This window comes from Pseudopodoces humilis, chromosome 16, assembly GCF_049639895.1.
Source record: "Pseudopodoces humilis isolate 2021_Gansu_Grassland_sample_001 chromosome 16, ASM4963989v1, whole genome shotgun sequence".
Lineage (NCBI taxonomy): Eukaryota > Metazoa > Chordata > Aves > Passeriformes > Paridae > Pseudopodoces > Pseudopodoces humilis.
This window is the reverse complement of record NC_142215.1, coordinates 1,884,083-1,909,248: the sequence shown is the minus strand read 5'-3', so window position 1 is coordinate 1,909,248 and position 25,166 is coordinate 1,884,083. Positions and strand designations below refer to the sequence as shown.

Genomic DNA, 25,166 nt, shown 5'->3' with positions numbered 1-25,166 from the left:
CTGATATCTTTCTTTTTTATGAATGCAAGGAATGGCATATTAATCCTGAGACCTTTCTAGATGCGGGTGGAATTTTTACAATACTTGGCTTTTACTGAGCCAGCAATCCAGAAGGAATCTCCAAGAGAACAGAACATTTATCCAGTTTAGGATGAGTTAGAAGGAGATGCTGAATTGCCAATTGCTCCACAATTGCTTTAAGAATGGGAGAACCAACTTCAAAAATATGCTAAAAGATAATCAAATCTTGCATCCTCTACCTCAGTGACAGAGTACTTGGAGGAAAAAAAAAAAAAAAAAAAGATAAAAAGGCCTTTTTCAAAGAGAAAGATACAATTTCTATTGATTCCAAGACTCTGTGGATCTCAGATTTATCTTCTGCCTCTTGTTTGTGGCATTTGTCAGGTGAGTCAGGCTTCAGGCTTGGGAAACTTGAACCAATTGCTGGTATTCTCCAGTGATCTGTGATCAGTGATTTGCTGAAACACTTCTGTCAAAAGCTAACACTGAAATTCTGTCCTGCATCTCCTGACAGGCTTCTCCAGGCAGGGAGAGCTTGTGAGAAGCTCCCATTTCCCATCTCAGGCAGGCACAAACATGAGATTGAATTTAAAAGGCTTCTATTGCCCATGTAAAATAAAAGCTTCTCTGGCACTTGCTAGAGTGGATAACATGGGAGCATTGCACAAAGTGAGCATAAAAGCTGCATAAAAACAATACTTGTACTGATGTCTTTGTATTCTACCACTTTTTTTCCTCTAAAGTACTTTATGGAGTGAAAGTGTATGAAGCAATGTATGTCCCATAGTTCTGCAGGCAGACTGCACTCCATCTTTATTCTTCAACATTTGGTAAGATCTTCTAATATTGATACACCAACATTTTTGTAACCTTTATTTTAAAACAATTAAACGTGCACATGTGATCCCATTAGTTTTGGCTGTCCCTGCACAAACTTCTTGCCCTGTGTAAATACAATTACCAGATCAGCATGAAAAGTTGATTTCTGATCTCACAGGGACAAACTCAGCTGTTAGATAAAGTGTCAAGAGTTCTCTTTAGCTCTAGTGACTCCAGCTTGGCTTTTTGCAATCAGTTGAGGTTTCTTCCAAGAGAGGAAGGAAGTGGGGAAACTCAAGAATGATAAAACTGTTCAGACTATGTTAGAAATACACGTGCAGTTACTCAACAGTATCAGTAGAGGATGAACTTGGCCCAAAGGTCTTACATTTTCCTCTGTGAAACAGTGCACAAATGAGAGCAGTGATCTCACCTACTTTTATTTAATTAACCTTCATTTTATTACAGTCATTGAATGTCACTGAGTAAGCACACGGGTCTGTGTTCCTCACTGTGTCAGCAATCAGCATCTGCTACATTTCAAACTCAATTAAATGTCTTTTTTTTCCCAAATGTTGTGTTTTTCTTACCCTTTCTATCAGCAAGGGTTACTTATCTTTGTTCCGGCTGAACAAGAGCTCCATCATTTTGCTCCCCATTTCCCTTTTCCTCTCACATCCTGCTTACATAATACATCTGAAATCATCCTGACTCCCAAACCCAAGTCTACACTTTGGTCGTCTCTCACTAAGTTATAACACCTCCTCCTCCTCAGATGTTTGAGGACTTGGCTTCTGCAAATCAGCTTCTTACAGATGGTGCTTCCATTTACTGGCACAAATTGGTTACTTAGAAGTATTAGTCATTGGAGATACACATTTTATAAAACATGCAAAAAATAAGAAGTAGAATAAACAGGAACATACAGTGACATACTGCCTTGGCTTTTTCCAAGTGGTTTTTTCCCTCCTAAGGACAAACACTACACAGCTCTCACCATGTATTTATGTTCTAGTGAAGTTATGGTGTAGGCAATCATTATTTGAGAAAGTATGAATGCTTTTCTAAGAGTTAAAACAACCATCCCCAAAATGCCACACTTGCAGCATTACACAGAGCAGTGGCTCAGACCCAGAGACACTGCTTTGGACTCCTGACCTTCCACTGCTTCTGTTTCATCTTGGACTAGACTTCATCTGTCAGTGCCTTTATCTTCCCCTCTGTAAATGTGAAGGATAATATCGGTGATTACTGTAAAATCAGGTGTCCTTAGGGCTTGCCTGCTCTCCTCACGCACCCTTGCCCTGATGCCCACCTCCCGGAGTGCTCTGGCATGTGATCACATAATCAGGGGCGAGAAACGGACCTGGAAGATGCCGTGAAAGACCATGATGCTTCATAACAACTGCATGCCTCACTTTAATCCGCCCTCTGGGCTCGCCCAGCCTGGGCTCCCTCAGGGCTTGCACTTGTCGGGCTCCCCCTCAGTCCGCTCCCGCCCGCCCCTCAGGACCCGCCTGGTTCCCTCAGCCGCCCCGGTTCCCTCAGCTCCAGCTCCGGTTTCCTCAGCTCGTTCCCGCTGTCCCTCAGCTCCAGCTCCGGTTTCCTCAGCTCGTTCCCGCTGTCCCTCACCTCCAGTTCTAGCTCCCTCAGCTCGTTCCCGCTGTCCCTCAGCTACAGCTCCGGTTCCCTCAGCTCGCTCCCGCTGTCCCTCAGCTCGCTCCCGCTGCCCCTCAGCTCCAGTTCCAGGGCCGTCAGCTCAGCCGCCCGCCCTCAGCTGCCCCGGTTCCCTCAGCTCGTTCCCGCTGTCCCTCACCTCCAGTGCCAGCTCCCTCAGCTCGTTTCTGTCTGTCCCTCAGCTCCAGTTCCAGCTCCCTCAGCTCGCGGCCCTCCCACCCCGCCGCGCTCCCCACAGCTCGCTCCCGCCCGTCCCTCAGCTCGCGGCCCTCCAGCCCGCCGTGTTCTCCTCAGCTCGTTCCCGCCCGGTTCCCTCAGCCCGCCCCACCCGCTCTCTTCCCGCCCCTCGGTTGGGGCCGTTCCCCGCGCGGTGACCTCGGGCCCCGCCCCGCGCAGGCGCCCCGGCAGTCGCGGCCTCGGGGCCGCCGTTCCCCGCCGCTCCCTGGCCGGTCCCCGCAGCCCCGATGCTCCGCACGGAGAAGGTGCTGCAGCTGCGGGGGCAGCAGGGCCGCGCGGTGCGGGTGGTGCGGGAGCACTACCTGCGCCCCGATGTGCCGTGCCGCAGCGCCCTGTGCCGCAGCGCCCTGTGCCGCGCCGCCTGCGCCCGCGGTGAGGCTCCGGCGTGAGGGGCTGGGGGGAGCCGGGGATGGGCGCTGACACAGCCGGGATCGCCCGCGGGCCGGGCTGGGGCGGCGGGGGCAGAGTGATCCCTGAGCTGGGGGGATCCCTGAGCGAGGGGTGGTCCCTGAGGATACAGCATGATCCTCGGGCTAGGGTTATTCCTGAAGGGGAAGGGGTGATCCGCACCGTGCTGAACAAATCGCGGCTGTAGCAACAGTTTTGCTTTCAAGCAAGATCTTGTAGAAATCAGCGAGGCGTTAAGAGCGGAAGGAATCGAGGAGTTGATTGTTACAGGGTTTAACTGAACAGTTTACTGGCAGTGATAAAAGGCTAAAGGATTGTTCAATTTTTACACTTATCTTGTTTTAAAATATCCTTTAAAATGCATTAATTTTTGCAGGGTGGTAGTTTATAGCATGAGCTAAATTCTATACATACCTGTTAAGTATTACAATGGGGCCAAGCCGTTGTCTTGAAGCCATTGTAATTCTGCATCAGCAGCTATTTCTGTTCAGTAATTAAATGTAATTGCCTGTGTTATATCAGGGCATTTCAGACACGGGAAGGCTGCCAGGCTCTGATGTCTGCATTTGTTGTTGTTTTTATGTACTGTGGTGCTGTTGTGTGCATCACAGATCATCACCCGAGCTGTGGTTGATATTTCAGTTGGGGTTGTTGTTGTTGTTGTTCAATAGCACAATTTATTTGATGCAGGAAACTGACTGGCAAATAACAAACATAAAATCCAACCTGCTTAAATCGACCAAATGACCTGCCTAAAAGAAAAGGTTGAGAATTGTGACTTTTTTTTTCCTTTGGAACTATGATTAGCATAGATGTTTTCACTTTTGATTTAGGTTGCAATCGAGGACAGAAGGTGTATTATTTAGATTATTATTGTGTATTACTGCTATCTAGGAGATCAGGACTAGTGATAGTTACTGCTCCCTAAAATACTGCATTTGGTTATGAATTCCTCAAGGATATATTAAAGGCAAATATCAGAAAAAAGTCTAACCTCTCCTGCTGTGCCTAACTCCCCCTCTTTTGTACTTAAATGTAAATTGTGCTACAAGTGACTGTCAGAATATGTCCCTAGGTGGTTATTCAAGATAACCCAGATGTCCGGGAAATATTTGTTTTTCTTCCTGACTCTACACAGTGTGCTGAGCAAATCTATTTCATGCCCTGTGAGAGACTGCCTGCAAAAATCACATCAGCAGGTGCTTGTAAGGGTGAGCTGTGCCTGCCTGGGAGTCATTCTGCTCTAGATGTATGGGTTAGGCAAGGATAGCTTCGTATGGGCAGAGCTCATAAATCTTCCAGTGGCATTTCACTTCTAATGCTCTTCTGAATTATTAATAAATATTAGCTTTCTTGTATGCCTGCTGCCATCATCCATTATAAGCCATCAGTGTGAGATGAGGCCAAGTTACTGTGTGCACAATTGTGCTGGCTGGATTCACACTTCTTGTGGTTACAGCTCAAAGATTGTCCCGTGTCAGCTTCTAAGAAATACATGAAAATAACCTGACTTGTCAATACCTATATACTTTATTCTATATAGGTATAATTTGCCTGCACTGAGTTCAGCAGTTCACTGTTCATAATAAAGAATAAATAGGTATTAAGAGAAAATACAGTGAAGGCTCCCCCCCCATCTGAAAGCTTTTGGGTAATCTTTGAAATACCAAAAGCAATTAAACCCTTCAATTTTGAGGTACATTTTAAGATGTCATCTGTGATGTGTGTGATATTTTGATGGCATATTCCTAAGGCATAGTCTCTACAAAGAAAATTAACACTGATGATTAATAGTTTAGGTTTAAAAACATCTTTTCTTTGCAGTAGCAGTATTTTTTTCTACGTGTACCCTTACCTGTGCTCTTTTATGTAAAGACCCTGCTGTAAATGGTGTGTTTGAACAGAGAGAGCTGTGGGAGCAGGGTAAAGGAGCTGCTCATAATTCTACAGCCTTTGGAAATTACATGAAAAGATTTTCTGTGCCAGATGTATAGTCCCCTTTTCATATGGAAGCACAGAGGAAAGAACTGTAATCTTCACTCTTTTAAGTTATAGCCTTTTCATAATGAAAGTGAATCTTTTTTACTCCTTTGGATAGAATTTGCACTGAATTTTGGCATCAGTGGATGCAAATTTATGGACCGTACCACAGAATTATACCATAATATCCATAATTTTGTTCATCAGGAAAAGAAATGTACGCATTTGAGGGGGCACAACCCTAATTTTCTTACATCAGGAAATATTTTCAAGAAACCAGTATTGCAACTGAAAGTTTGAACCTTGAAACTCTGAATTATCTTCTAGATGGCAAATTGTTATCAGATGATGTCACACACTACGTTGTCCCGGACTGCAAGGTTGTTCAGGAATACCTGGAGATTCTGGAATTTCCAGAGCTGAAAGGAATTATTTTCATGCAAACAGCTTGTCAGGCTGTGCAGCATCAGAAAGGACGCAGGTATTTATCCCATAAGAACGAACTTTTTATTTAGATTGAAGTAAAAATACTGATTTGTAAAATGTATGATTTGTTTTTAGCCCTTTCTAGTGTCTTAATGTAGTTTTACAGAAGGGGAAAGGCTGGGATCCTTTGTGATCCATGGATATCAATGCCTGGCATAGTTTTTGCTTGACAGGAGCAATATGAAACCTGTAGCTTTATTAACTAATCAAATGGCTGGAATTAATTAGACTTTGCATTGATGATCTATCAGGTGCCCACAGATAGATCATGGACAGGTTTTGGTTTGCTGTATTGATGCCTGAGCACTTGTCTTTGGGGAGCAGTTAATATTATTGTGTGGTACTTATCTCACCAGACCTTAACCTGGGCATTGCCATAGCACCTCAGAGTAAAATTTGCTCTCAGGGCCTTCCCATATTTCTAAAGCATAAATGCTCTTGAAGAAATTGCCTTTGCCTCAAAAGTGACGAAACAAAACAAGTTCTTGAACACTTAGGGTGTTTTGTGGTGGTTGTTGGAAAACAAGTATGTTTAAAATCAGAAGCATTCATGATGGAACTTTACAAAGTTTGCTTGCAGGTGATGGTTTAGGATTTCTCATCAGTGGTGTAATTTAATGAGTGCGTTTCTCTGTGCATGGCAATAATTTTCCTGGACTTTTTCAGCTGTATTTTCACGTGGATTTGAAATAGCATTATTAAAACAAAGCGTAAGAATCTATTGGTCTTTTTTCATTCCAGACAGTACAGCAAGTTACGAAATCTATTGAAGGATCCCCGTCATGACTGTACTGTGTTTGCTAATGAATTCCACCAGCACTGCTACCTGCCCAGGGAGAAAGGAGAATCCATGGAGAAGTGGCAGACCAGGTTTGTTTGAACCTCTGCAGTGTCACAGTGCACAGCATCATGGCTTTGTATTTAGGAATGTCAGCATGCACCAGGTACTGAAAGATCCATGCTCTTGCTCTGCTTAGCTCTGCAACAGTTCACAGTCACTGGAAGTCTTCATTGTGCTTTATAACTATAAAAGTATCAGCATTGTTTTCTTAGGGAAATAGACAAAATGTTATTAAATTAAATGCAATAATGCTAAAGAAAAAGCTGGATCAGTTTAAAGTCATACCGTAGCATCAGTCTTAGCACCTCCAACCTGCTTTTTACAAGCTTTCACTCAGAGGAACTTCATGTTGTGTTGCAGCCAGGGCACAAGTGGATGTATTGGGGAGGAAACATTCTATTCTTCTCTCTTCTTGTGCTGCTTAAGAATGGCACAGGAACGGTTTTGCAGAAAAATGTTTCTGCAGCTTGCTGTATATCTCTCAAAAGTCTGAGTGTTAAATCCAAATCTCGTTTATACAAAGCCAGCAAAATCTTGCAAATAGCAAATGAACTATGCCAGAAATCTTATTTCAAACTTTACTTTTCTAGGAATATTTACAATGCAGCAGCCTGGTATCACAATCACTGCCTGGGTCAGATGCCAGTTGTTATGGTAACAGAAGATGAAGATGCTATCAGGCAGTATGGAAATGAAACAGAAGGAGTGTTTGTGATTTCTTTCAAGGTAACATGCCAGAAAAATAAAAGGTTTCCTTTATGCTGCATCAAAATGATGAAGCAAGTACATTAAAGTGTATTTTAAATCATGTCAGAGTTTACATTCAAGAAAACTGTGATGGTAACTCATGTCTCCATTTATCAAAGCAAGCAAATATGTCACTTATGGGAATGTCAGAAAAACCAATGGCAGTGAGCAAAGCAGAGAGCTGGAAAGATAAACAGTAGCTCAGAGGATAGAGGTCTTCTTTCCCAGGAGACCTTTTCCTTGTTTTTAAGAAATTTGGCATTGATGAGCAGTGATCAGTTCCCTCAGGCAGCTGCCTAAATCTGGAGTGCAAGCTGTCCGTAAGCAGCTGTAGCCTAAATATCCATCAACAGTGTTCTGCCAGTTACTTTGCCTGGATTGCTGGGGATACAGTGATGTCTGAGAGCATTCATTCTGCACTTAGGTGTCCATCTCTGATACCACTGCTACTGTGGTATCACACAGTATCTGTGGAAGGATGTTGAGTAAAAACTGCACCAAACTGATTGACATTTGTTGTATTTAGCAGTGGGTTAGGCTGAACCTGAGACAGATCTGTGGTGTTTAGAGCAGACTCATCATTACCATTGTGTTATTTTGAGTGTGAGACAGCTCTTGTCCACTACAGGCTTTCCAAATGCATTATTAAAAGAATAGAGATCTCAGAATGCTCTCATGTTTATTTCTATTTGTACATACAGAATTACTTGGATAACTTCTGGCCTGACCTAAAGGCTGCCCATGAGCTCTTTGACTCCATAGTCCAAGCTCAGCGTGAGAGGGAGAGTGAAAGCCAAGAGAACCATGGAAAAGAATATCCTGAGCACTTACCTGTGGAAATATTGGAGGCTGGGATCAAATCTGGAAGATACCTGCAGGTATTTGTTATATAGAGAACATACACAGAGACATGCAGTCTTGTGCTTGGTCCCTTGAGTTGCCTGAATTAGAGTGATTAGAGAAAGAAATATGGCTATGGTGGGAAGAGGGAAAGAAAATTAAAAACAAGAGGATGGAAGGGATGAGGATTCTTAGGATTCTCAAAATATTTCCCCTACATTGTGTTGTGACATGTGAATATTTTTTGTCTTGGAGAAGTTAAAATAAGAATTGACTATTGAGGATTTGAAATTTCCTATGGATTTTTCTTGAGGTTGATATGTGATGTACCTGTAAATTGAGAGACCAGGTGTGATTTGAAGCAGTGAGGCCTCATTCTTAAATATAAATAGTGCTGCACAAAGGCAGCAGTTCTAACTTCATTTGCACAGAGATCTCCCAGTCAATAAAATTAATTTACAGGTTTATGGCTGCTCAGAGCTTTAATATGGATTGTTGGTGGACAAGTGTCCTTTTAAAAATAATTTAAAGAATTAGGGGCAGTAATTTGTTCCTTTCTTGGCAATTTCAGCAGAGGCAGGAATAAAATATGAACAGAAAGACTGAGGTTTTTCTTTCGTGTTGGAATAATGCCAGATTCTTTGCTAAGGCAGGCAACAAAGGTAATCTTACACTGCCTGCAGTTGGAATAAAATGTCATTTACCAACTTATAAATAAATTCAGCATTTAAAAGAATTTACCATTCTTTTCCAGAAGTTAATTCCTAAAGCTCTATATCCCGCAGACAGAACAGTTGTGTTCAAAATAACCTACGGATCAATCAAAACTAATTCATGCAAAAATAATTGTAACCCCCAAAATTTTATCCTTTTAAGTTGTGCATTTTTAGGGTGACTGTTTCATTCTATTGATTGTTTTGTTGGTCTCTTCCAGGGTACCCTGAATGTCAATAAGCACCGAGCACAGCTGGAAGCTTTTGTTCGGCTTCAGGGCTTTGGCAGCAAAGACACAGGTGAGAAGTTTTCAGTTATCAAATAAGATGAGGACTGAGACACTGCAGTGCCTGTGTGGTTTTCATGGGCCAGAAAGGAGGCTGAAAATTAACCAGAGGGTGGAACTTGTGAGGAAAACTCCTTCCTCTTTCTTACCACTTCTGGCCATATTCTGGCCCTTGTCCTGTTTCCCTGCACCTCTCTGAAGGGAAATGCTGGTGCAAATTGTTGTCCCTGTGCTTTGCTCTAATCTCAGGTGACCACTCCTTCGACTGCACTAAGAGTTTGCATAGATGTTGGCAGGATTAGGAAGCTGGTCTTTGTGACCATAATTGGAAAATTGCCCTTTGGGTCAAGCTGATCCAAAGTGACCCAGGATTGTGTCTCTGGCATGAGTTACTAATCATCACCTTTGAAGGAACAGTCCATTGCCCTTGCACAGACACATTGGCCCAGCTCTCACTAATAACTGCTTTCAGATATTCCTGTGACAGACCCTGCAGTCAAACTAGTGCTCAATACACTCATTATTTTTTAAAAGCTTCTTTTGTTCTGAACCTTCCCCAGAATCCTGTGGCAGTGGCTTTCACAATTCAACTATGCTGTCTGTTTTTATAGCTGCTGCCTAAGAGTGAACTCATCCCAGCCTTTGCTACTTGTTATCCAAAAGTTCACTAAAAAAAAAATAAAATGAGGAAAAGGTTTTCATTTCCTTGCAATATTAATTACTTGCCTGTAGTCCTTTTTGGAAGAAATCATATTGGAAAAGTCATTTTCTGTTATTTCAGCATAATGCTTCCAAGAATGGAGGGATTTGAATTTTTTTAGTAGATCATAGTTGTGTTTCCTTTTATTTTAAATACAGAACTTCAAAGTGACATCCTTATTTATGGGGCCAAGGCTCGGAACCGTGCAATCCACGGGGATGTGGTTGTGGTTGAGTTGCTCCCTGAGCATGAATGGAAAGGAAGGACTGTTGCCCTCTGTGAAAACGAGACTGAGGACAAAGCACCTGCAGACACCACAGGTGACCCTATGCCTACAGGTAAGGAGAAGCATCCTTTTAATTCCCTGCTGATAAATAATGAAAAAAAAAAAAAAAAGGTGAAAAAGTATCCCAGTGTGACATGCCTGAGTACCATGGGAACTTAGAGTCTTGTTTGAAATTATTACTCTGCAGCCATAGCTGCATCTTAAAAGTTTGTTGAAGTCAGCTAAAAGTTTTAAGAGGTTAATTCTCTTTTTGTAGGGAAATCATGTTTTGTTTTGCTCTTTGCTATTAAAAATTCTCTGTATTACTAGAACTGGCCACATTTCAGCAGCAGTGGGAATCTGAGTAATTTATGTCGTGTATCAATTGAAATCTATACAATGAGTTAGTCTCCACATAAATAAAAGCTCATTAAAATCTGCCTGTGCCAACATTAGTTTATGACACACTTGTATTGTCTACACACCATATGTTGTTGGCAGTTGTGACAGATTTGGGGACACAGCAGTTTATTTTACAAAGCAATGAATCTCCTGCACCTCCCACATATTTGCTTTCTTGGTTCTGTTTAACTCTTTAATGCACAGTGTTCCTTATTTAAAGGTAAAGTAGTTGGAATCATCCAAAAGAACTGGAGGGATTATGTGGTCACTTTCCCCTCTAAAGAAGAGAGCCAGTCCCAGGGCAGAAATGCTCAGAAAGTCCTTGTAACGCCTTGGGATTACCGTATTCCCAAAATCCGGATCAGCACTCAGCAGGCTGAAGCATTACAGGTAATTGACTGAATTTCTCTGTTCTGTGCTCCTACAAAGCTGTTATAGGGCGTTATAGGCTCTAATGATGCTTTTCTTGACAAAAACATGGTAAAACTATAAAAGTCTGTGCGGGTTCAATTCCTGTCAGAACCACTTCAGGTAACAAAGTTTATTTGAGTTCTGAATTTGGGCCACAGTCCAGCTGCCCTGAGCACTTACATCCCACTTGCTTTGGGACTTTTCTGCTAAGTTAAAGGTTGTGTTAGGGGTATAAATTGTACTTTTCAGGGGCACAGAGCTGTTCTAACAGAGCTGTCTTGCTGCAGGATTACAGAGTTGTCGTGCGCATCGATTCCTGGGAGTCGACTTCCCTGTATCCAAACGGACACTTTGTGAGAGTGCTGGGGAGAATTGGGGATCTCGAGGGGGAAATTGCAGCTATTCTGGTGGAGAACAGCATTTGTGCTGCCCCTTTCTCAGAAATCCAGGTTTGTCTCTGTGATCAGATCCAGTCTTTTCATTTCCAGGGTCTTGTTTCTCTAAGAGAGGGACCCTCTTACAGTTCAACATCTTAGTTGCCGGTGGGTTTTTGAAAGCTGAAAATTAATTATTATTTTACTTTATTTTTCTGCAATCTCTTGGATCTGTGGTTCTATTGATACTATGGATTTTCAAGTCAAGAGTGATTTTAAGATAATCCTTTTGCTGTGAGGAGGAGATTATGAACTCTTAATTCAAATTTGAGTTAGACTTTTAAGATTTTTCTGTCTTTAGTAGGTGGTTATGCTACTGATCTTAAAGGCCTCATCCTACCAAAATCATTGACTTAAATACTTTGTTTTCAGCTGGGAGAGGAGCCAGCTTTCTTAGATAACTATTTTGATTATACCTACAATTAATTGAAAGAAGACTAAAAAACCAATATGTAATGGTTATATTTGCCAGAGCTGTAGTATCACTGTAGTAATAACACTGGTTATTAATACACATGGAATTCTTTTAAATGTAATAGACTTGGAAAATGAAACAAAAGAAAAATTTGAAAAACTAATCTAATTTGTTGGCATCTTTTTGTAGAAAATATATAAATCTGTGTTCATCAACAATATTTCTGTATAGATGAGTGAAATGCCAGTGAGTTCTCCAAAGAATCCATGGAAAGTGAGTCCAGAGGAGGCAAAAAAACGCCTTGACTTGAGAGATACACACCTGATATTCAGCATTGACCCCAAGGGCTGTGAGGATGTGGATGATGCTCTCTCTGTCAGGACTCTGCCCAACGGGAACCTCGAGCTGGGGGTGCACATTGCAGATGTGACTCACTTCGTGGCAGCAAATTCCTACACTGATGTTGAGGCCAGAGCAAGGTGAGTTATCTTCTGGAAATTAGAAAATTTATGTAGCTCAGAAGTTTGTGAAACTACCTTAAGGAAACTTTGGAAGGAAAAAAAAACATGCTTTCACTTTTCATGTCTTACTAAAGACTTCTTAAAGCTAATTAAACTGTTACATAACTAATGACACTCTGCTTTTATTTGGACACATTTTCCAGAAAGCTATACAAGCTTATTTTTCCCTAATCACTCCTCTTTGCTTTATAGTCTAATTTAACATCTGTGACTTAAAATATTTTTAAAAACCACTTATTTGCTTTCCAAGGGAGATGAACACCCACAAAATGGAATTAAGTCTTACATGAATTTAATTCCAGGGGTGTTTGTTAGGCTCGTGTTCTAATATTCAATCTTGTCTTTTAATGTGCAAATATTTCATTCTCTTTTTTCTTTTGCTGCCGCTGTTTTGAAGTTAAACTGTTGAATCACTTGATGAACTGTATTCTTTGTAGATTCAAAGAAGTATAAAGTGTAGGCAGCAGAGATGTTTGATGTAGCCATTAAGTCACCTCTTCTTCAGTGATCAAATTTTGTCGAGCCCCAGTTCTGCCCTTAATGACAGCTGAAATACCAAGGAAGGCAAAATTAGGGTTGTTCTGTAGAGATAGCTATTTAAATAATTTGGCTTTGGTATTGCACCTGGGAGTGTTCTGTGGGAATAACCTTTTTCAGATCAGGCTGTGGAGCAGTGCTTATACCCAGGAGTCCTGGTGGGAGGAGCAGTAACTGTGTTTTGTTCCAGGGCCACCACGTATTACCTGGCGGACCGGCGCTATGACATGCTGCCCTCTGTCCTCAGTGCTGACCTGTGCTCCCTCCTCAGCGGGGTGGACAGGTAAGGGCTGGGACTTCAGGCCAGGGAGACTTTTACAAGTCATTTTGCATTATTACTGCATTACTCTTTGTGTACATTGAAAATTACCTTTCAGTTCTGCCTCAGGTAGGGTGAATTTTACAGACCAGTTAATATCAATTTACAGCTCAGCTGGCTGCTGGTGTAAGGATATGCAAGGCTGGCATGAGGATATTCAGGGTACAGAGATGTTCATTCTGGATGCATCTTACTAATAAAAATAAAAATAGGTAAAAATAACTATCACAGTTAGATAACTATCACAAAAATAACTATCATCTGCTTTAACATAAAGGAGACCTTATACCTTAGGGATACTCTGCTTAGCAGAGTGTAAAATCTTTTCATAACTCATCCATACTCATAATCAGATAAAAATTGAAAATACTGCTGTGTAGCTGGTCCTCATTTCAGTTATCATTGTCATGCATGAGACTGAAAGGCAAGTGCATTATTTAGTGGTGTTGCTGAGCACTGGTTCCATAAAGAAAAAGATGTTTCCACAACCAGAATTAAATCTATAAATTTCTAAAATTTGAATATGCTTGAAATGTGAGTTTAAGTCTGCCAGAGCTATTCCAGAACTGTGGTGTTGTCTTTAAGATACGCTGTGAGCGTCCTGTGGGAGCTGGAGAAGGAATCGTTCGAGACGCTGAGGGTTCAATACAGCAAAACCCTGATCCGCTCTGCCTACAAGCTGGAGTACGAGACAGCCCAGGCACTGCTGGATGGGGACACCAGTGTGGTGAGGGATATCCTGGAACTGAAAGACCTGGATGAGGGAACGAGGCAGGAGAAGCTGGCTGAGCTGCTTTGGGCCATATCCAAGCTCACCGACATAGCCCGACACGTCCGAGCTAAGCGGGACAGGTGCGGCGCGCTGGAGCTGGAAGGGATCGAGATCCGAGTGCAGCTGGATGACAAACGGAATATCCATGATCTCATCCCCAAGCAGCCGCTGGAAGTGCACGAGACCGTGGCGGAATGCATGATCCTGGCCAACCACTGGGTGGCGAAAAGGATTTCCGAGGATTTTCCCCACCAAGCTCTGCTGAGGCAGCACCCTCCACCACGCCAGGAATTCTTCACCGAGCTTCGGGAATGTGCCAGTGCCAAAGGCTTCTCGATAGACACACGGTAGCTTTCATTACTAAATTGGCCATGTTATTGTTAAACAAATCCAGCTCTGAGTATTTAATGCTAAGAGACATTGCATAGCAGTTCTTAAAAAGTTTTATCAGAACCTTTCTGATGATGTTCTGACCAGGAGAAGCTGCCTGCATTCTGCTTGGCTGTACTGCAAATGGCAGTGGCTGAATAATTTTAGACATGCCCAGACAAAACATTTGTTCAGTCACTGTGCAGTGGTCAAGCTGTGCAGTGGCCTTGTTTGCACTGTATTTCCACTGTAATCCTCTGTATTTCCTCTTTGCACTTATTTCCTGTGTAAGAGAGTACTGGTTTAAATCAGGTGAATTCTGTGCACTGTAGTAATTTTAAATGACTCAAAATAATTCAGAATTCCTTGGGCAAGATAACCTGAGTTATCTTCAGCATGGTGAAGGGCATCAGTAGAGCCTCTGTGACCTGGGTGTCACCATGTCCCATTTGTGCTGGACACAAAGGTTTGGGCCAGCTCACTCTTTGTACTGCACAGGATGGAGTTTGCTCCAGTCCCTGCTTCTCCAGGTTGCAGCAGACATGTGGTTGAAAACTGCGATTTTTCCTAAACATTTTCTTAGAGTAGAGCTGTTACTAAACTGCATTGAATGTTTCAGTATCACTCTGCTTGCCATTTTTGTATAAATAACTATTAACTTCTATGTGGGTTTTATGCTGTTGTTAACTGTGAGCCATTATAACCAGGGATAGCATCATTTTCTTAGAAATTAACAAAGAAATAAAGTGACTTAATTAAAATCTTATTTTCATTAATAAAAATAATTTATTAGTTAATTAATTTTTTTCCAGGTCTAACAAGGCTCTGGCCGAGTCTCTGGACAGAGCAAACGACCCCTCAGATCCCATTGTGAACAAACTGCTGCGCTCCATGGCCACCCATGCCATGTCCAATGCCCTGTACTTCTCAACTGGCTCTTGTCCTGAGGAGCAGTTCCATCATTATGGTATCTGGTCACTTTTCTGCCTTGGCTGTCATTCCTGAACTGTTGGGTGATGTCTTTGAGCGCTCATCTCATCTCTGTTCCTTTCTCTTGGCAGGGCTGGCCCTGGAGAAGTACACTCACTTCACTTCTCCCATCAGGAGATACGCTGACATCGTTGTGCACAGGCTCTTGATGGCAGCGGCCCTGAGGGGAACCACGGGGGATGTTATGGATAACATCATCAGTAACAAGGATCTGGAGGAGCTGTGCAGACACATCAATAACAGGAACCGGGTAAGGGCATCCCTGTGGGACTCTCCGTGGTGCCCTCGGGAATGGGATACCAGTCCTGACTCTGGCTTTTGTGAATTAAGAGCATCACTTTACTTTTGTTTGTAGTGCATAGGGGTTTTTTTAAATACCAATTTGCTTCTCATACTTCACTTGTACTGCACGCAGGATTTTGTTTTAGATGTAATTTTTCTTGGGGACAGGTAAAAGAATAAATAATGGGTAAAAGCAGCAGTGTAAGTCAAAGCCAAGAGACGCTTGTTGGAATATTTACGTATGTTTTTGTCTGTGTGTGTGTGTGGTGCTCACAGGCAGCCCAGCGTGCTCAGAAGCAATCCACAGAGCTCTTCCAGTGCATGTACTTCCGGGACAGGAGCGCCGAGAGCGCCGAGCGCTGCGTGGCTGACGGCGTCATCTACTCCATCCGCACCAACGGCGTGCTCGTCTTCGTGCCCCGGTGAGCCCGGGGACTGCGGTGGGCTGCCAACCACACCTGCTGCTGCTGCTGCAGTGCTGGGAGCGACATCTGGCATCCAGCATTCCAGAGGCTGGATCTGAGGCTCAAGGGCCAGAGAAAGGCTGCTGCCTTACAGAGTACACAGGGCACACATGCTGCTGCTCTTAAAGGAGCTTTTTTTTAATGGAGAATTGTCTCCTCACTGTCTGTCTGGAAAAACCTGTAAAGCTGCTCTTCTCCCATGCTGAGCCATTCCAGGCCCCACCCAGTCTTAAGAGAATGGATCACTGATTATTTCACTTTTGCTTCACTGCTCTCAAACACTTCAGTCACTGTCTGCATGGTGTTTTCTTGTCTGGCTTTCTTTAACAACACCTCTCAGCATCCCCAGAGCAGGATTATCAGGCTACTGTGCCTGCCCCTTCCTGTTGCTTTCCTACAATCCCAGCCAGGCTGTGGGTTTTGAAAATAAGAGACCTGAAAATGGTTAGAACAGCTTTTCCCTGCTCTTTTGTAGTTACGGAATCAAAGGTGCAGCCTATATGAAAAACAAAGAGGGCTTGGTCATTTCCTGTCAAGGGTCTGGGAGCTGCCAGTGGAAGCCTGGATCCCTCCATCGCTCTCAGCATAAAATCACCTCCACTACAACCACTGGAGACTCCGTGACCTTGAGCCTTTTTGATCACATCACAGTGAGTATCTCATCTGAGGGGAGGAAAAGGAAATAGCACCATCAGAAATTTAACCCCAATACTGCTTTGCAGGTGAGAATCCTCGTGCAGACCTCCCGCTGCCACGCAGAAACCATCAAGCTGGAGATCATCAGGAATGCGCCGCACCACACTGCAGACACAGAGGCTGCCCAGAAGAGTTTCCATGTGGTCAAGTGTGACTTGGTGAAAGAAGTCAGCCAGTCTGCAGAGGAGGCCCAGCGTGCCCAAGAGAAAGCCAGGGTGGAAGTGCTGGATGAGGAGTCCCGGGAGTTCTGCCAGACCAAGGGGCCCAGCCTGTACCAGCTGCTGGAGGAGATCCGGGAGCTGGCGCTGTTGGATGTGACAGAGGACATCAGGACTTGAACTGGGACCTGTCCCAGTCCTGTTCACTGTGCACAAGTGCTTGGGGGATCTTGTAAAAAGCAGTTTATTTAAATATTCAAGAGTCCTTTCACTAAGAAGCTAAATGTCTATTTTAAATAAGAATTATTTTTATTTGATTATGAGTATGGATGACTTATGAAAAGATTTTATACCTGATAAAGCTCATATTTCAGACTGAAGATACTGTGCTGTGAATTCTTTTAAAAATCATTCAAAAACTTACTTTATGGACAACATGAGCAAAGTAAGTTCTTAAAACCTACGGACTTCCTTCTTCCCTACAAGGACATAAAAAGCAAATTCCTTCATAAAATAACACCTCTTGCCCTGAGGGTGGTTTAATTCAGTGTGCAGAAATTCAGTACTTTTTACTATTGGAAGGGGTGATTCCTCTTCATTCCACAAAAGGGAAAAGCTGTTGTGTAAGGAAACCCAGGATTCTGAGAAGAGGATGAAGCAGAGAGCAGGAGCAGGAAGGCTTTGTTCCCTGAGGGGAGGTGCTTCTCTGGAGACAGATATCTGACCCAAGGGATGGGCAAGTGTGGGAGCCCTGGCCTTGGAACAGCTTCATACAAGAATTTCACGTTTGATTTCTGAAATTTAATAGCTTCCAATTTATATGAAAAATAGAGAAGTAATAGATAAGCTGTTAAAAAAAATCCAGTACCCCTAAAAGACCTGTTAAAAAAAAAGCCCAAACACAACTTTAATAGCATCTTAACCCATCAACATCCCAGATAATTCATTTTAACATAAATTATAAGCTGTACTCAAAGTAGGTCCAAAAACTCAGAAACATTTCCTAGAAAATGTTTTGGGAGGTGGAAAAGATGGCTCAAGTGCAGCTGAAGAGCTTTGTTCTATTTCCTGGTGTATGGAGCTGCTCCTGTGCAGTTTCCAGGGAAGAGTTCTGTTCTTCAGTGGTGCCATGGGAAAGAGTTCCCTGGAGCTTCTGGAGTGCCAAGAGCCAGCAACACTTCAGTCTAGTGACAGTACTTGAGGCAGGGGAGCATTTGGTCAAGAAAGGCACTCACAGTGTGGGGAAGTTACTGCTCTTCCCTGGCACATTCCAATTCATCTTCTCCATCATCTGTAGGAGCATCCTTGGCTGCAGGAACCTGAGTGTCTCCAGTAAGGTCAGTGGGATCCTGAGCAACTGGGCTGTCAAACTCCTCCTCTGAGTAACTACTGGGGAGCTCTGCTGAGAAAAAAGAGAAAAATCATGAGCAGACACGGCTGCTGTGTTTAGCTGATGTTTCCATCACCAGAATTTCCATCCCAGCAAAGGCAGCTCAGAGATAAGAGGCTGAGCTGCATTTCACCAGAGACAAAGCTGTCGCAGCTTGGTACAACCACCAGGGAGTTTAACCACAGGAAAACTGTTCAAATGTGAGAGCTGCACATTCCAGCACTTCCCAGGAAAGCCATCAGAGCCACCAGAGCCCCTGCCCTCCCTGTCACCATTGAACTGGGTCCTTACCCTGGTGCTGGGACTGGCTGAGGCCCTGCAGCCGCGCCTGCCTCCGCTCCAGGGCCAGCTGCCGGTTCTTCTTCATCCGCTCCTGCTGCTCCTCTGTCAGAGCTGTACCAGGCAGGGAATTCAGTTCTTCTGCATTTCCAGAGTGGGAATGTGCATCTTCAGCAGCTGGATCCAGCCCATTGCTTTCCCCTTCTCCTGCTGGTTAAAAAGGAGGAGTGGCAGGGGGAAGAGGGGCAGAATCAACACTTTAAACCCACAGAGATGCACAACACATCAGTCAACAGAACATTCTGAAAGCGTTTCTATGTTCTACCTTTTGTATTGACAGCTGAAGCTCATTCCATAATTTAATTTTAATGGGCAATTTTCTGCCTAGGCTCACATCCCCAGTATTCAAAGGACACAAGTCCTCAGAGCTCACACACTAACAATAATCCATGTTTGAGTGCAGAGGCACAGTTCCCTGTACAACAGCAGCTGTGCTTGAAGGGTCAAAAAGGGACAGGAAATCCAGGCAGTCCTTAAGGCCAAGTAATTTTCCTTCCATCCCTACTAATAAAACACTTTAGGAAGTGGCAGGAGTCCCTACAGGAATTCCAACCTTTCAAGGCCAGGCTGTGTGGCACTAATTAAAGGTGTCCCTGCCCATGGCAGGGGATGGAACAGGATGGGCTTTAAGGCCCCTTCCCACCCAAACCATTCCAGGATTCTGTGAATCAGAAGTCTGAACACATACATTGAGTACTGAGTTCTGAATTCAGTGTGCTCTCTTCCAGAGATATTTACTCATTGCCAGCACTGAACTGTGCAAAGTGAAGGCAGCTCAGTTAGACAAACTTCACCCCCAGAGAGCAGCACAGCACCCTTGAAAGAGCCCACGGCCTCTGCACCACTTCAAGCCTGTGAATAGAAATGTGAGCAGACAAAAAGCTTGGGTTGTTAATTACTCCAGCCTGAGTTTATCTACACCTGTGAGACACCTACTGCAGCTTTTCCCTGCAGTGCCACAGTTCAGAAGCAGCTCAGCACCACATTTGAAGCCCAGTGTGTGGAACCATCGCACAGAACAATCTGATGGCTCTGCAGACCCTGTCGGCAGGAACCACTGGTGTTGCTGTCCGTGGCTGCTTCTGGCTGCAGTGCAGCTCTCGCACTGCAGCAGCAGTGAAGGCAGCCACGTGTCACCAACTGCCCCCAGGGCACCCCAAAGCTCAGGCCAGCTGTTACCACTCACAAACTCATCCCCCACACCCTCATTCCCAAGCACTGGCTGGGCTGGAGGCCAAGAGCCACATGGAGACAAATGGGACAATGGGTAGATAATGTCCTCAAGAGAGACCCACAGCAGAAATGCAAAACTCTGCACAGATCCTTAGGAATGACAGTGAAATTCCCTCCTTGCTGCTGCTAATGTTTCTTTCAAGTTACCATGTGAACTGTACTTCCTCTTTAATTAAAAAACTGTTGATGTCTGATTCCTATCCAACTGGAAGAGACTCTTGACTCATGTCCTCGGCAAGTGCTGGGTTTTGATCCTGGCAGCAGGAATTCTCCCAGCAGCTGTGTGCCAGCACTGACAGACACAACAGTGCCCCCAGCATGAGCAGGCACTGCCTGCGAGGGACAGACACCACACCCTGACTGCACCACAACTCCTCAGGCTGCCATCGGGGTGAGTCTGACTCCTGCTTTAACAGGATCCAAGCACAACACAAACCTGTGTGCTCAATAATTGCAGTTCTAGGGGGCTTTTTGGAACAACATTTCTAACAACAGCCATCTTCCATTTCCTTTCAGCAGACCATGCAATTCTATTTATTTTTACGTGCATATGTGCAAGTACCAGTTCAGTTTTGCCATCAAAAGACTCACAGAAGCCTGGTTTTAAATCAGAGACCTCTCAACAATTTCTTCTACACTAGAAAAGCCTATCATGATCATTCACTTCTGGTCAGTAGAAAGGGAAGTAAATAATCTCAAGCACTGAAGTACTGAACAAATAGCAGTGAGAGCATACCTTCATTATTTTTGAAGTCTTCATGTAAAATAGGAAGATCAAGTCTAATCCGCTTGAGGCAGGTCTGCAGGTGGGAGATTAAAACACTGGTAATTTCACCTGTAGCAAGTTTTTTTGTTCAACTTTGGGAGGATGGAAAAACCACAGCAATTTTATTTTACACTTTATTACTCTGAAAAAAATACTCCTTTCGTTTCATGTCCATTTGACACACGGACCTTCAGTGCTGCGGATCATCTTCCCAGTCCTTCACCTATCACCCAGCCAGGTGAAGCTGAATTCTTCATCAGTCTTCTTTTGCAGGTTCAAGCATTAAAAATCAACCAAACAAAACCTAAAACTCCAGCCAGTTCCAGCACTCTTGCTGTGGTTAAAGATGTCCTGAAAGTGCTGAAGCCAATTCTCTGGAGTATTATCTCAAATAAAGAAAGGTTGTATCTAAATATTAACATAAGTACCAGACAGAGCTCTAGATTGAGAGAAATTAATTTAAATAACATTATACTTCTGAGCATTATGCACAGCATAGGTCTTCTTTTGCTGCATAATTGATCCCCTAAACCTACCTCTTGCACTATTCCAAACACCATGAAGAGAAACTGACAGAAACAATCCATACCTGAACTTCCTTTTTGCTTCCCAAAGACTCCACTCTGTCAATAAAATCCTCAAACTGCAGTTTTGGGAACAGTCTGTGAGCCCAGTGCTCCATATGTTGTATCAGTGTCTTCAGGTCCTCTGCCTAGAGCAGAAAAGACAATACCCAGCTACTAAAGCTGCCAGAGAAGGGAGACTGCAGAGGGAAACAGGGAAGCAATTCCTGAAAGCATGGAGCATCTGCAGCTTGACAGTGCTCAGAAGTACAAATGTGTGGGTAACCTTTCCTTCCTCCTCCCACAACCCAGCATCAGTGTAAACTCAGGCTGTGAGAACAGCACTGATACATTTCAGAGGAGCATCTGCATATCCTGTAAAACATCTACAGGTCCTGAAGCATTGTCCTTAAACTACCAGGGCTGAACCCAGGCTGAAATAGATCCACAGCGGCACAGATGACATTGATCCTGCTGTTTAGAATGCAGATGCAGCAAAATAAGCTGATCTAGGAAAGGTTTTTGCACCTTTCAGCACTACTGCCCAGTTCCTTTGTGCCTCCAGTGGTAACGAGAACATTTATACCATGGATGCTCTCTGTAAGAGAGAGGCACAGGTGTCCTTGCAAGTGTGCCAGGAGAATCATGGAATTGTTTGGGTTGGAAAAAGTCCTCAGAGATCACAGAGTCCAACCACTCCCCCAGCACTGCCAAGGCCAACACTAAAACATGTCTCCAAGTGTCACATCTGAATGTTTTTTAAATCCCTCCATGGATGATGACTCCACAGCACAGGCTGTCCAGGGCTGGACAACACTCTTGGTGAGGAAATTTTCTCTAATAACCAATCTAAACCTCCCTGGCACAATGTGAGGCTGTTTCCTCTTGTCCTATTGTTTGTTACCTGGGAGAAGAGACTGACCCTCCCCTGTCTACAACCAACTCTATAGTGACATGTAAAGGAAAATAAGCTCTGCATGTCTAAGCACACCCAAAACAGTAAAAAAGCTTGTAGATAAAGTCCTGCTTTCTCTTTTCTCTTTGCTGTATGTCACACATTTCTTAAAAACCTTGGCATTCAAAGCCCTGCTTGTATGGACAATACAAGAGTCACAGATGTGATGTTCTACTTTTACAGTCGAGGAAAATAATTTTATGATCAAAAGATGGATTTTCTTAAAGCACTCATGTTTGTTTTAAAATCTGCAGCTCCAAACCCCATCAGGGTTTGTTCAGATATTGCTGGGAAGCTGGCTAACCACAGTACTATAAATTCCCCCCATATCAGATGGGCAGCACTCTAACAAATCTACATTAACCTCCCAGGAAATAAAACCAAAGCTCACCAGGTCTTACCTCGTGCCCTTTACCCTTGAACTTCACATTGTCAAACATGTGTCTCAGAGCTGGCAGTCCCCTTTCTGAAATTAACCTGGCAATAGGAAATGGGGCAGTTACTTGAAACCCACACTTTCTTCTTTCCATTAACAAGTAAAAGAAACAAAGAAAAAACTCTCACATTCCACAGAACAGCTTAAAGCTTGGATTCTTTCTGTTGATTATAAAGAACTCACACCAGTTTTAGAGGTACCTCAGTCATTCTCCCACAGCCCTACACCAAAATCAGCACACAGAGAAATACTCTGTATAAAGTTACCTTTGGGCATCTAATCTAGGCCTTGGTCTTTTAACTGCTTTCTGTGTAGTCACAGCAGAATCCTTTGCTTGGGACAGCTGGATTCCATCTGGATCTGGGGAATAAAATAGCATCATTTAAGTATTCAAAGCAATTGCCATCACCGAGGATTGTATTCTGTACATTTTAAGTTTCTACTTGTATTTCTGATAAGTGCATCAAGAGTGCATCCAACACTCTTATCTCTTCTAAAAGCCAAGTCATAAAGACTAACTATAGATCATTGCTGTATAATTATTTGTAGCAACATTTTGTCAAAAGAGCTTGAGCTTTATAAAGATTTGTTTACATATTTTCATGGAATCTACAAAAATAAACTTCCCACAAGCCAGAAAGCATTGCATGATTAACAATTTAAATTTACAGTTTGTTTTCTGCCTATTTTAATGCACTGAGGTCGAACACCACCAATTTCGATTGCACAGCATTGAAATGGGATTTTTAGGGATCCCGGGTGTTCACCTCCATTAGCCTGAGCCCATTCTGCATCGTCTCTTCCTGGAGAGGCAGGAGGTGGAAGAGGTGGGAATGTTTCGTCTTCTGTGTTCTCATAATCCGGAAGATCAAACAAGTTGTTCTCTAAAGGATCTAGCATTGCCATAAAGAAGCCTTTTTCCCCCTCCTGCAGAAAACAGCAAAAGCATTTAAAGAGAAGCAGCGAGGCTGCCACATAAGCAGATAAACGTCAATTATATACGGTATTTACAGCTTTTTCAGGAAAAGATCTGCCAACCAGATCATCATACAAATTAAACAGCAGATGCCATACGGAGGATAACATAACGCAGCCGAAAAAATAAGGGTTTGTGATGTTTCAACTCGTCAAAGTTACTCGGGAGTGGCAGGAATTAACCAAAATAAGTGGATTCCTGACCACAGCGCTTGTCCATGGAGCCGCGCGCCACTCTCATCCCTGACCAAAGCCTTCGGGGATGGAGCGGCAACTCCCCAAATTTACAGCTCACCCACTTCGAAACGCGGTGTGGAGGAGGATTCCCCTTTTCCGGCTCCCCAAGGGAAGGTAACCCCGGAGTCCCCCGCGGGAGCAGGGCTGGGCTCAGGTGGTGTCAGGGAAGGCGGGCGCAACAGCGGCTCCGGCCCTGAGGGAGCGCGGCCACGGCTGAGGGGCCGGGGCCGCCCCCGCGCGCGCCGAATCCCGCGAGAACCCCGGGTCTCGCGAGCTCCCGACCGCGGCGGCTCAGGGGTTTTGGCGCCAAAACGCAGTGGGCGGGGCTGGGCGTCTGAGGTGATTCCCGGGACTCTGGAATTCGGGGTGCCAGGGAGGGAAGGGACGTTACGGATTATCTCGTTCTCATTCCAACCCCCCTGCTGTCGTCAGGGACACCTTCCACTATCCCAGCTTTCTCCAAGTGCTGTCCAGCCTGGCTTTGGACGCTTTCAGGAATGGAAAAGTTGACCTGAGCAACCTGTGCCAAGGCCACACTACTGTCATAAGGAGGAATTTCATCCTAATATCCCATCTAAACCTACTCTGACAATTTGAAGCCATTCCCCCTTGTCCTGTCTCTCCAGATCCTTGTAGATAGTTCCTTTCCATCCTTCCTGTAAGGTCTTCTGATGAAGGGGAAGGCCACGGTGAGGTCACTCCAAAGCTTCTCCAGGCTGAGCAATCCCAGTTCTCTCAGCCCTTCCCCATAGGAGATGTGCTCCATGCCCTTGATCACCCTGGTGCCTCCTCTGGACTCACTCCCGTGCTGTGCTGGGGCAGTTCTGCAGGTGGGGTCTCACCTGAGCGGGGCAGAGTGGCAGAATTCCCCCTCACCTGCTGCCCTCCTGTGGATCAGCCCAGGATACGCTTGGCTTTCTGGGCTGCCATTGCACATGGCCGGGGCATGTGCAATGTCTCACCTACCAGCACCTCCAGGCGCCTGTAGTGTCTCCTTGGCAGGGAAAATGTGCTGGGGATTAGTGTTTAATTCGAAATAACCAATGTCGCAAAGCCCCATGATGAGTCACCTCCAAGAATGGGATTTAAAATAGTGCCTGTTGAGCCCCCTGTAACTTCACAGAATCACAGAATCCCTGAGGTTGGAAAAGCCCTCCAAGACCATCGAGTCCAGCCTGTGACTGACCCCCAGCTTGTCCCCAGCCCAGAGCACTGAGTGCCAACTCCAGGAATTCCTTGGACACCTGCAGGGATGGGGACTCCAAACCTCCCTGGGCAGCGCTTTCCAATGGCTGACCACCCTTTTTGTGAGGAAATTCCTGCTGGTGTCCACCCTGAGCCTCCCCTGGTGCAGCTTAAGACAATGTCCTCATCCTGTCCCTGTTCCCTGGGAGCAGAGCCCGATCCCCCCGGCTGTCCCCTCCTGGCAGGGAGCTGTGCAGAGCCAGAAATTCCCCCTGAGCCTCCTTTTCTCCAGGCTG

General features: G+C 44.3%; 2 protein-coding genes and 1 non-coding gene across 6 annotated transcripts; 1 reads left to right on the top strand and 2 right to left on the bottom strand.

Moving 5' to 3' along the window:
- Nucleotides 1-2,923: 2,923 nt before the first annotated feature.
- Nucleotides 2,924-17,171, top strand: DIS3L (DIS3 like exosome 3'-5' exoribonuclease). The gene is made up of 17 exons (XM_005521645.3): nt 2,924-3,126; nt 5,470-5,623; nt 6,370-6,498; nt 7,060-7,195; nt 7,918-8,094; nt 8,991-9,069; nt 9,915-10,094; nt 10,644-10,813; nt 11,122-11,283; nt 11,915-12,162; nt 12,932-13,024; nt 13,646-14,179; nt 15,014-15,168; nt 15,263-15,441; nt 15,750-15,895; nt 16,413-16,587; nt 16,660-17,171. The coding sequence occupies exons 1-17, from the start codon at nt 2,982-2,984 to the stop codon at nt 16,969-16,971; spliced, it is 3,174 nt and encodes a 1,057-aa protein (XP_005521702.2). The 5' UTR covers nt 2,924-2,981; the 3' UTR covers nt 16,972-17,171.
- A 399-nt stretch (nt 17,172-17,570) lies between these two features.
- On the bottom strand, nt 17,571-23,912 carry TIPIN (TIMELESS interacting protein). Of its 4 annotated transcripts, none has more exons than XM_088063125.1 (8): nt 23,744-23,912; nt 23,241-23,400; nt 22,740-22,833; nt 22,439-22,514; nt 21,109-21,231; nt 20,490-20,553; nt 18,473-18,670; nt 17,571-18,193 (listed from the first exon to the last, which is right to left on the bottom strand). In XM_088063125.1, exons 2-8 carry the CDS (start codon nt 23,377-23,379, stop codon nt 18,039-18,041), a joined length of 849 nt encoding a protein of 282 aa, XP_087919251.1. In that variant the 5' UTR covers nt 23,380-23,400; nt 23,744-23,912; the 3' UTR covers nt 17,571-18,038. The 4 variants fall into 4 exon arrangements, with proteins under 4 accessions (XP_087919251.1, XP_005521703.1, XP_087919253.1 ...); XM_005521646.3 differs by having other exon boundaries at nt 17,571-18,190; XM_088063127.1 differs by having other exon boundaries at nt 18,473-18,667.
- LOC148183009 (small Cajal body-specific RNA 14) lies at nt 19,516-19,650 on the bottom strand. Its single transcript, XR_015773988.1, has one exon.
- Nucleotides 23,913-25,166: the final 1,254 nt, after the last annotated feature.

Coding starts and splice junctions, on each gene's coding strand:
- TIPIN (XM_088063125.1), bottom strand. CDS start 23,379: ATGGCAATGCTAGATCCTTTAGAGAACAACTTGTTTGATCTTCCGGAT. Junction 21,232..22,438: donor TCAAGGGTAAAGGGCACGAG/GTAAGACCTGGT, acceptor TTTCTGCTCTAG/GCAGAGGACCTGAAGACACT. Junction 18,671..20,489: donor AGACTTCAAAAATAATGAAG/GTATGCTCTCAC, acceptor CTTTTTAACCAG/CAGGAGAAGGGGAAAGCAAT.
- DIS3L (XM_005521645.3), top strand. CDS start 2,982: ATGCTCCGCACGGAGAAGGTGCTGCAGCTGCGGGGGCAGCAGGGCCGC. Junction 8,095..8,990: donor AATCTGGAAGATACCTGCAG/GTATTTGTTATA, acceptor GGTCTCTTCCAG/GGTACCCTGAATGTCAATAA. Junction 13,025..13,645: donor CTCCTCAGCGGGGTGGACAG/GTAAGGGCTGGG, acceptor GTTGTCTTTAAG/ATACGCTGTGAGCGTCCTGT.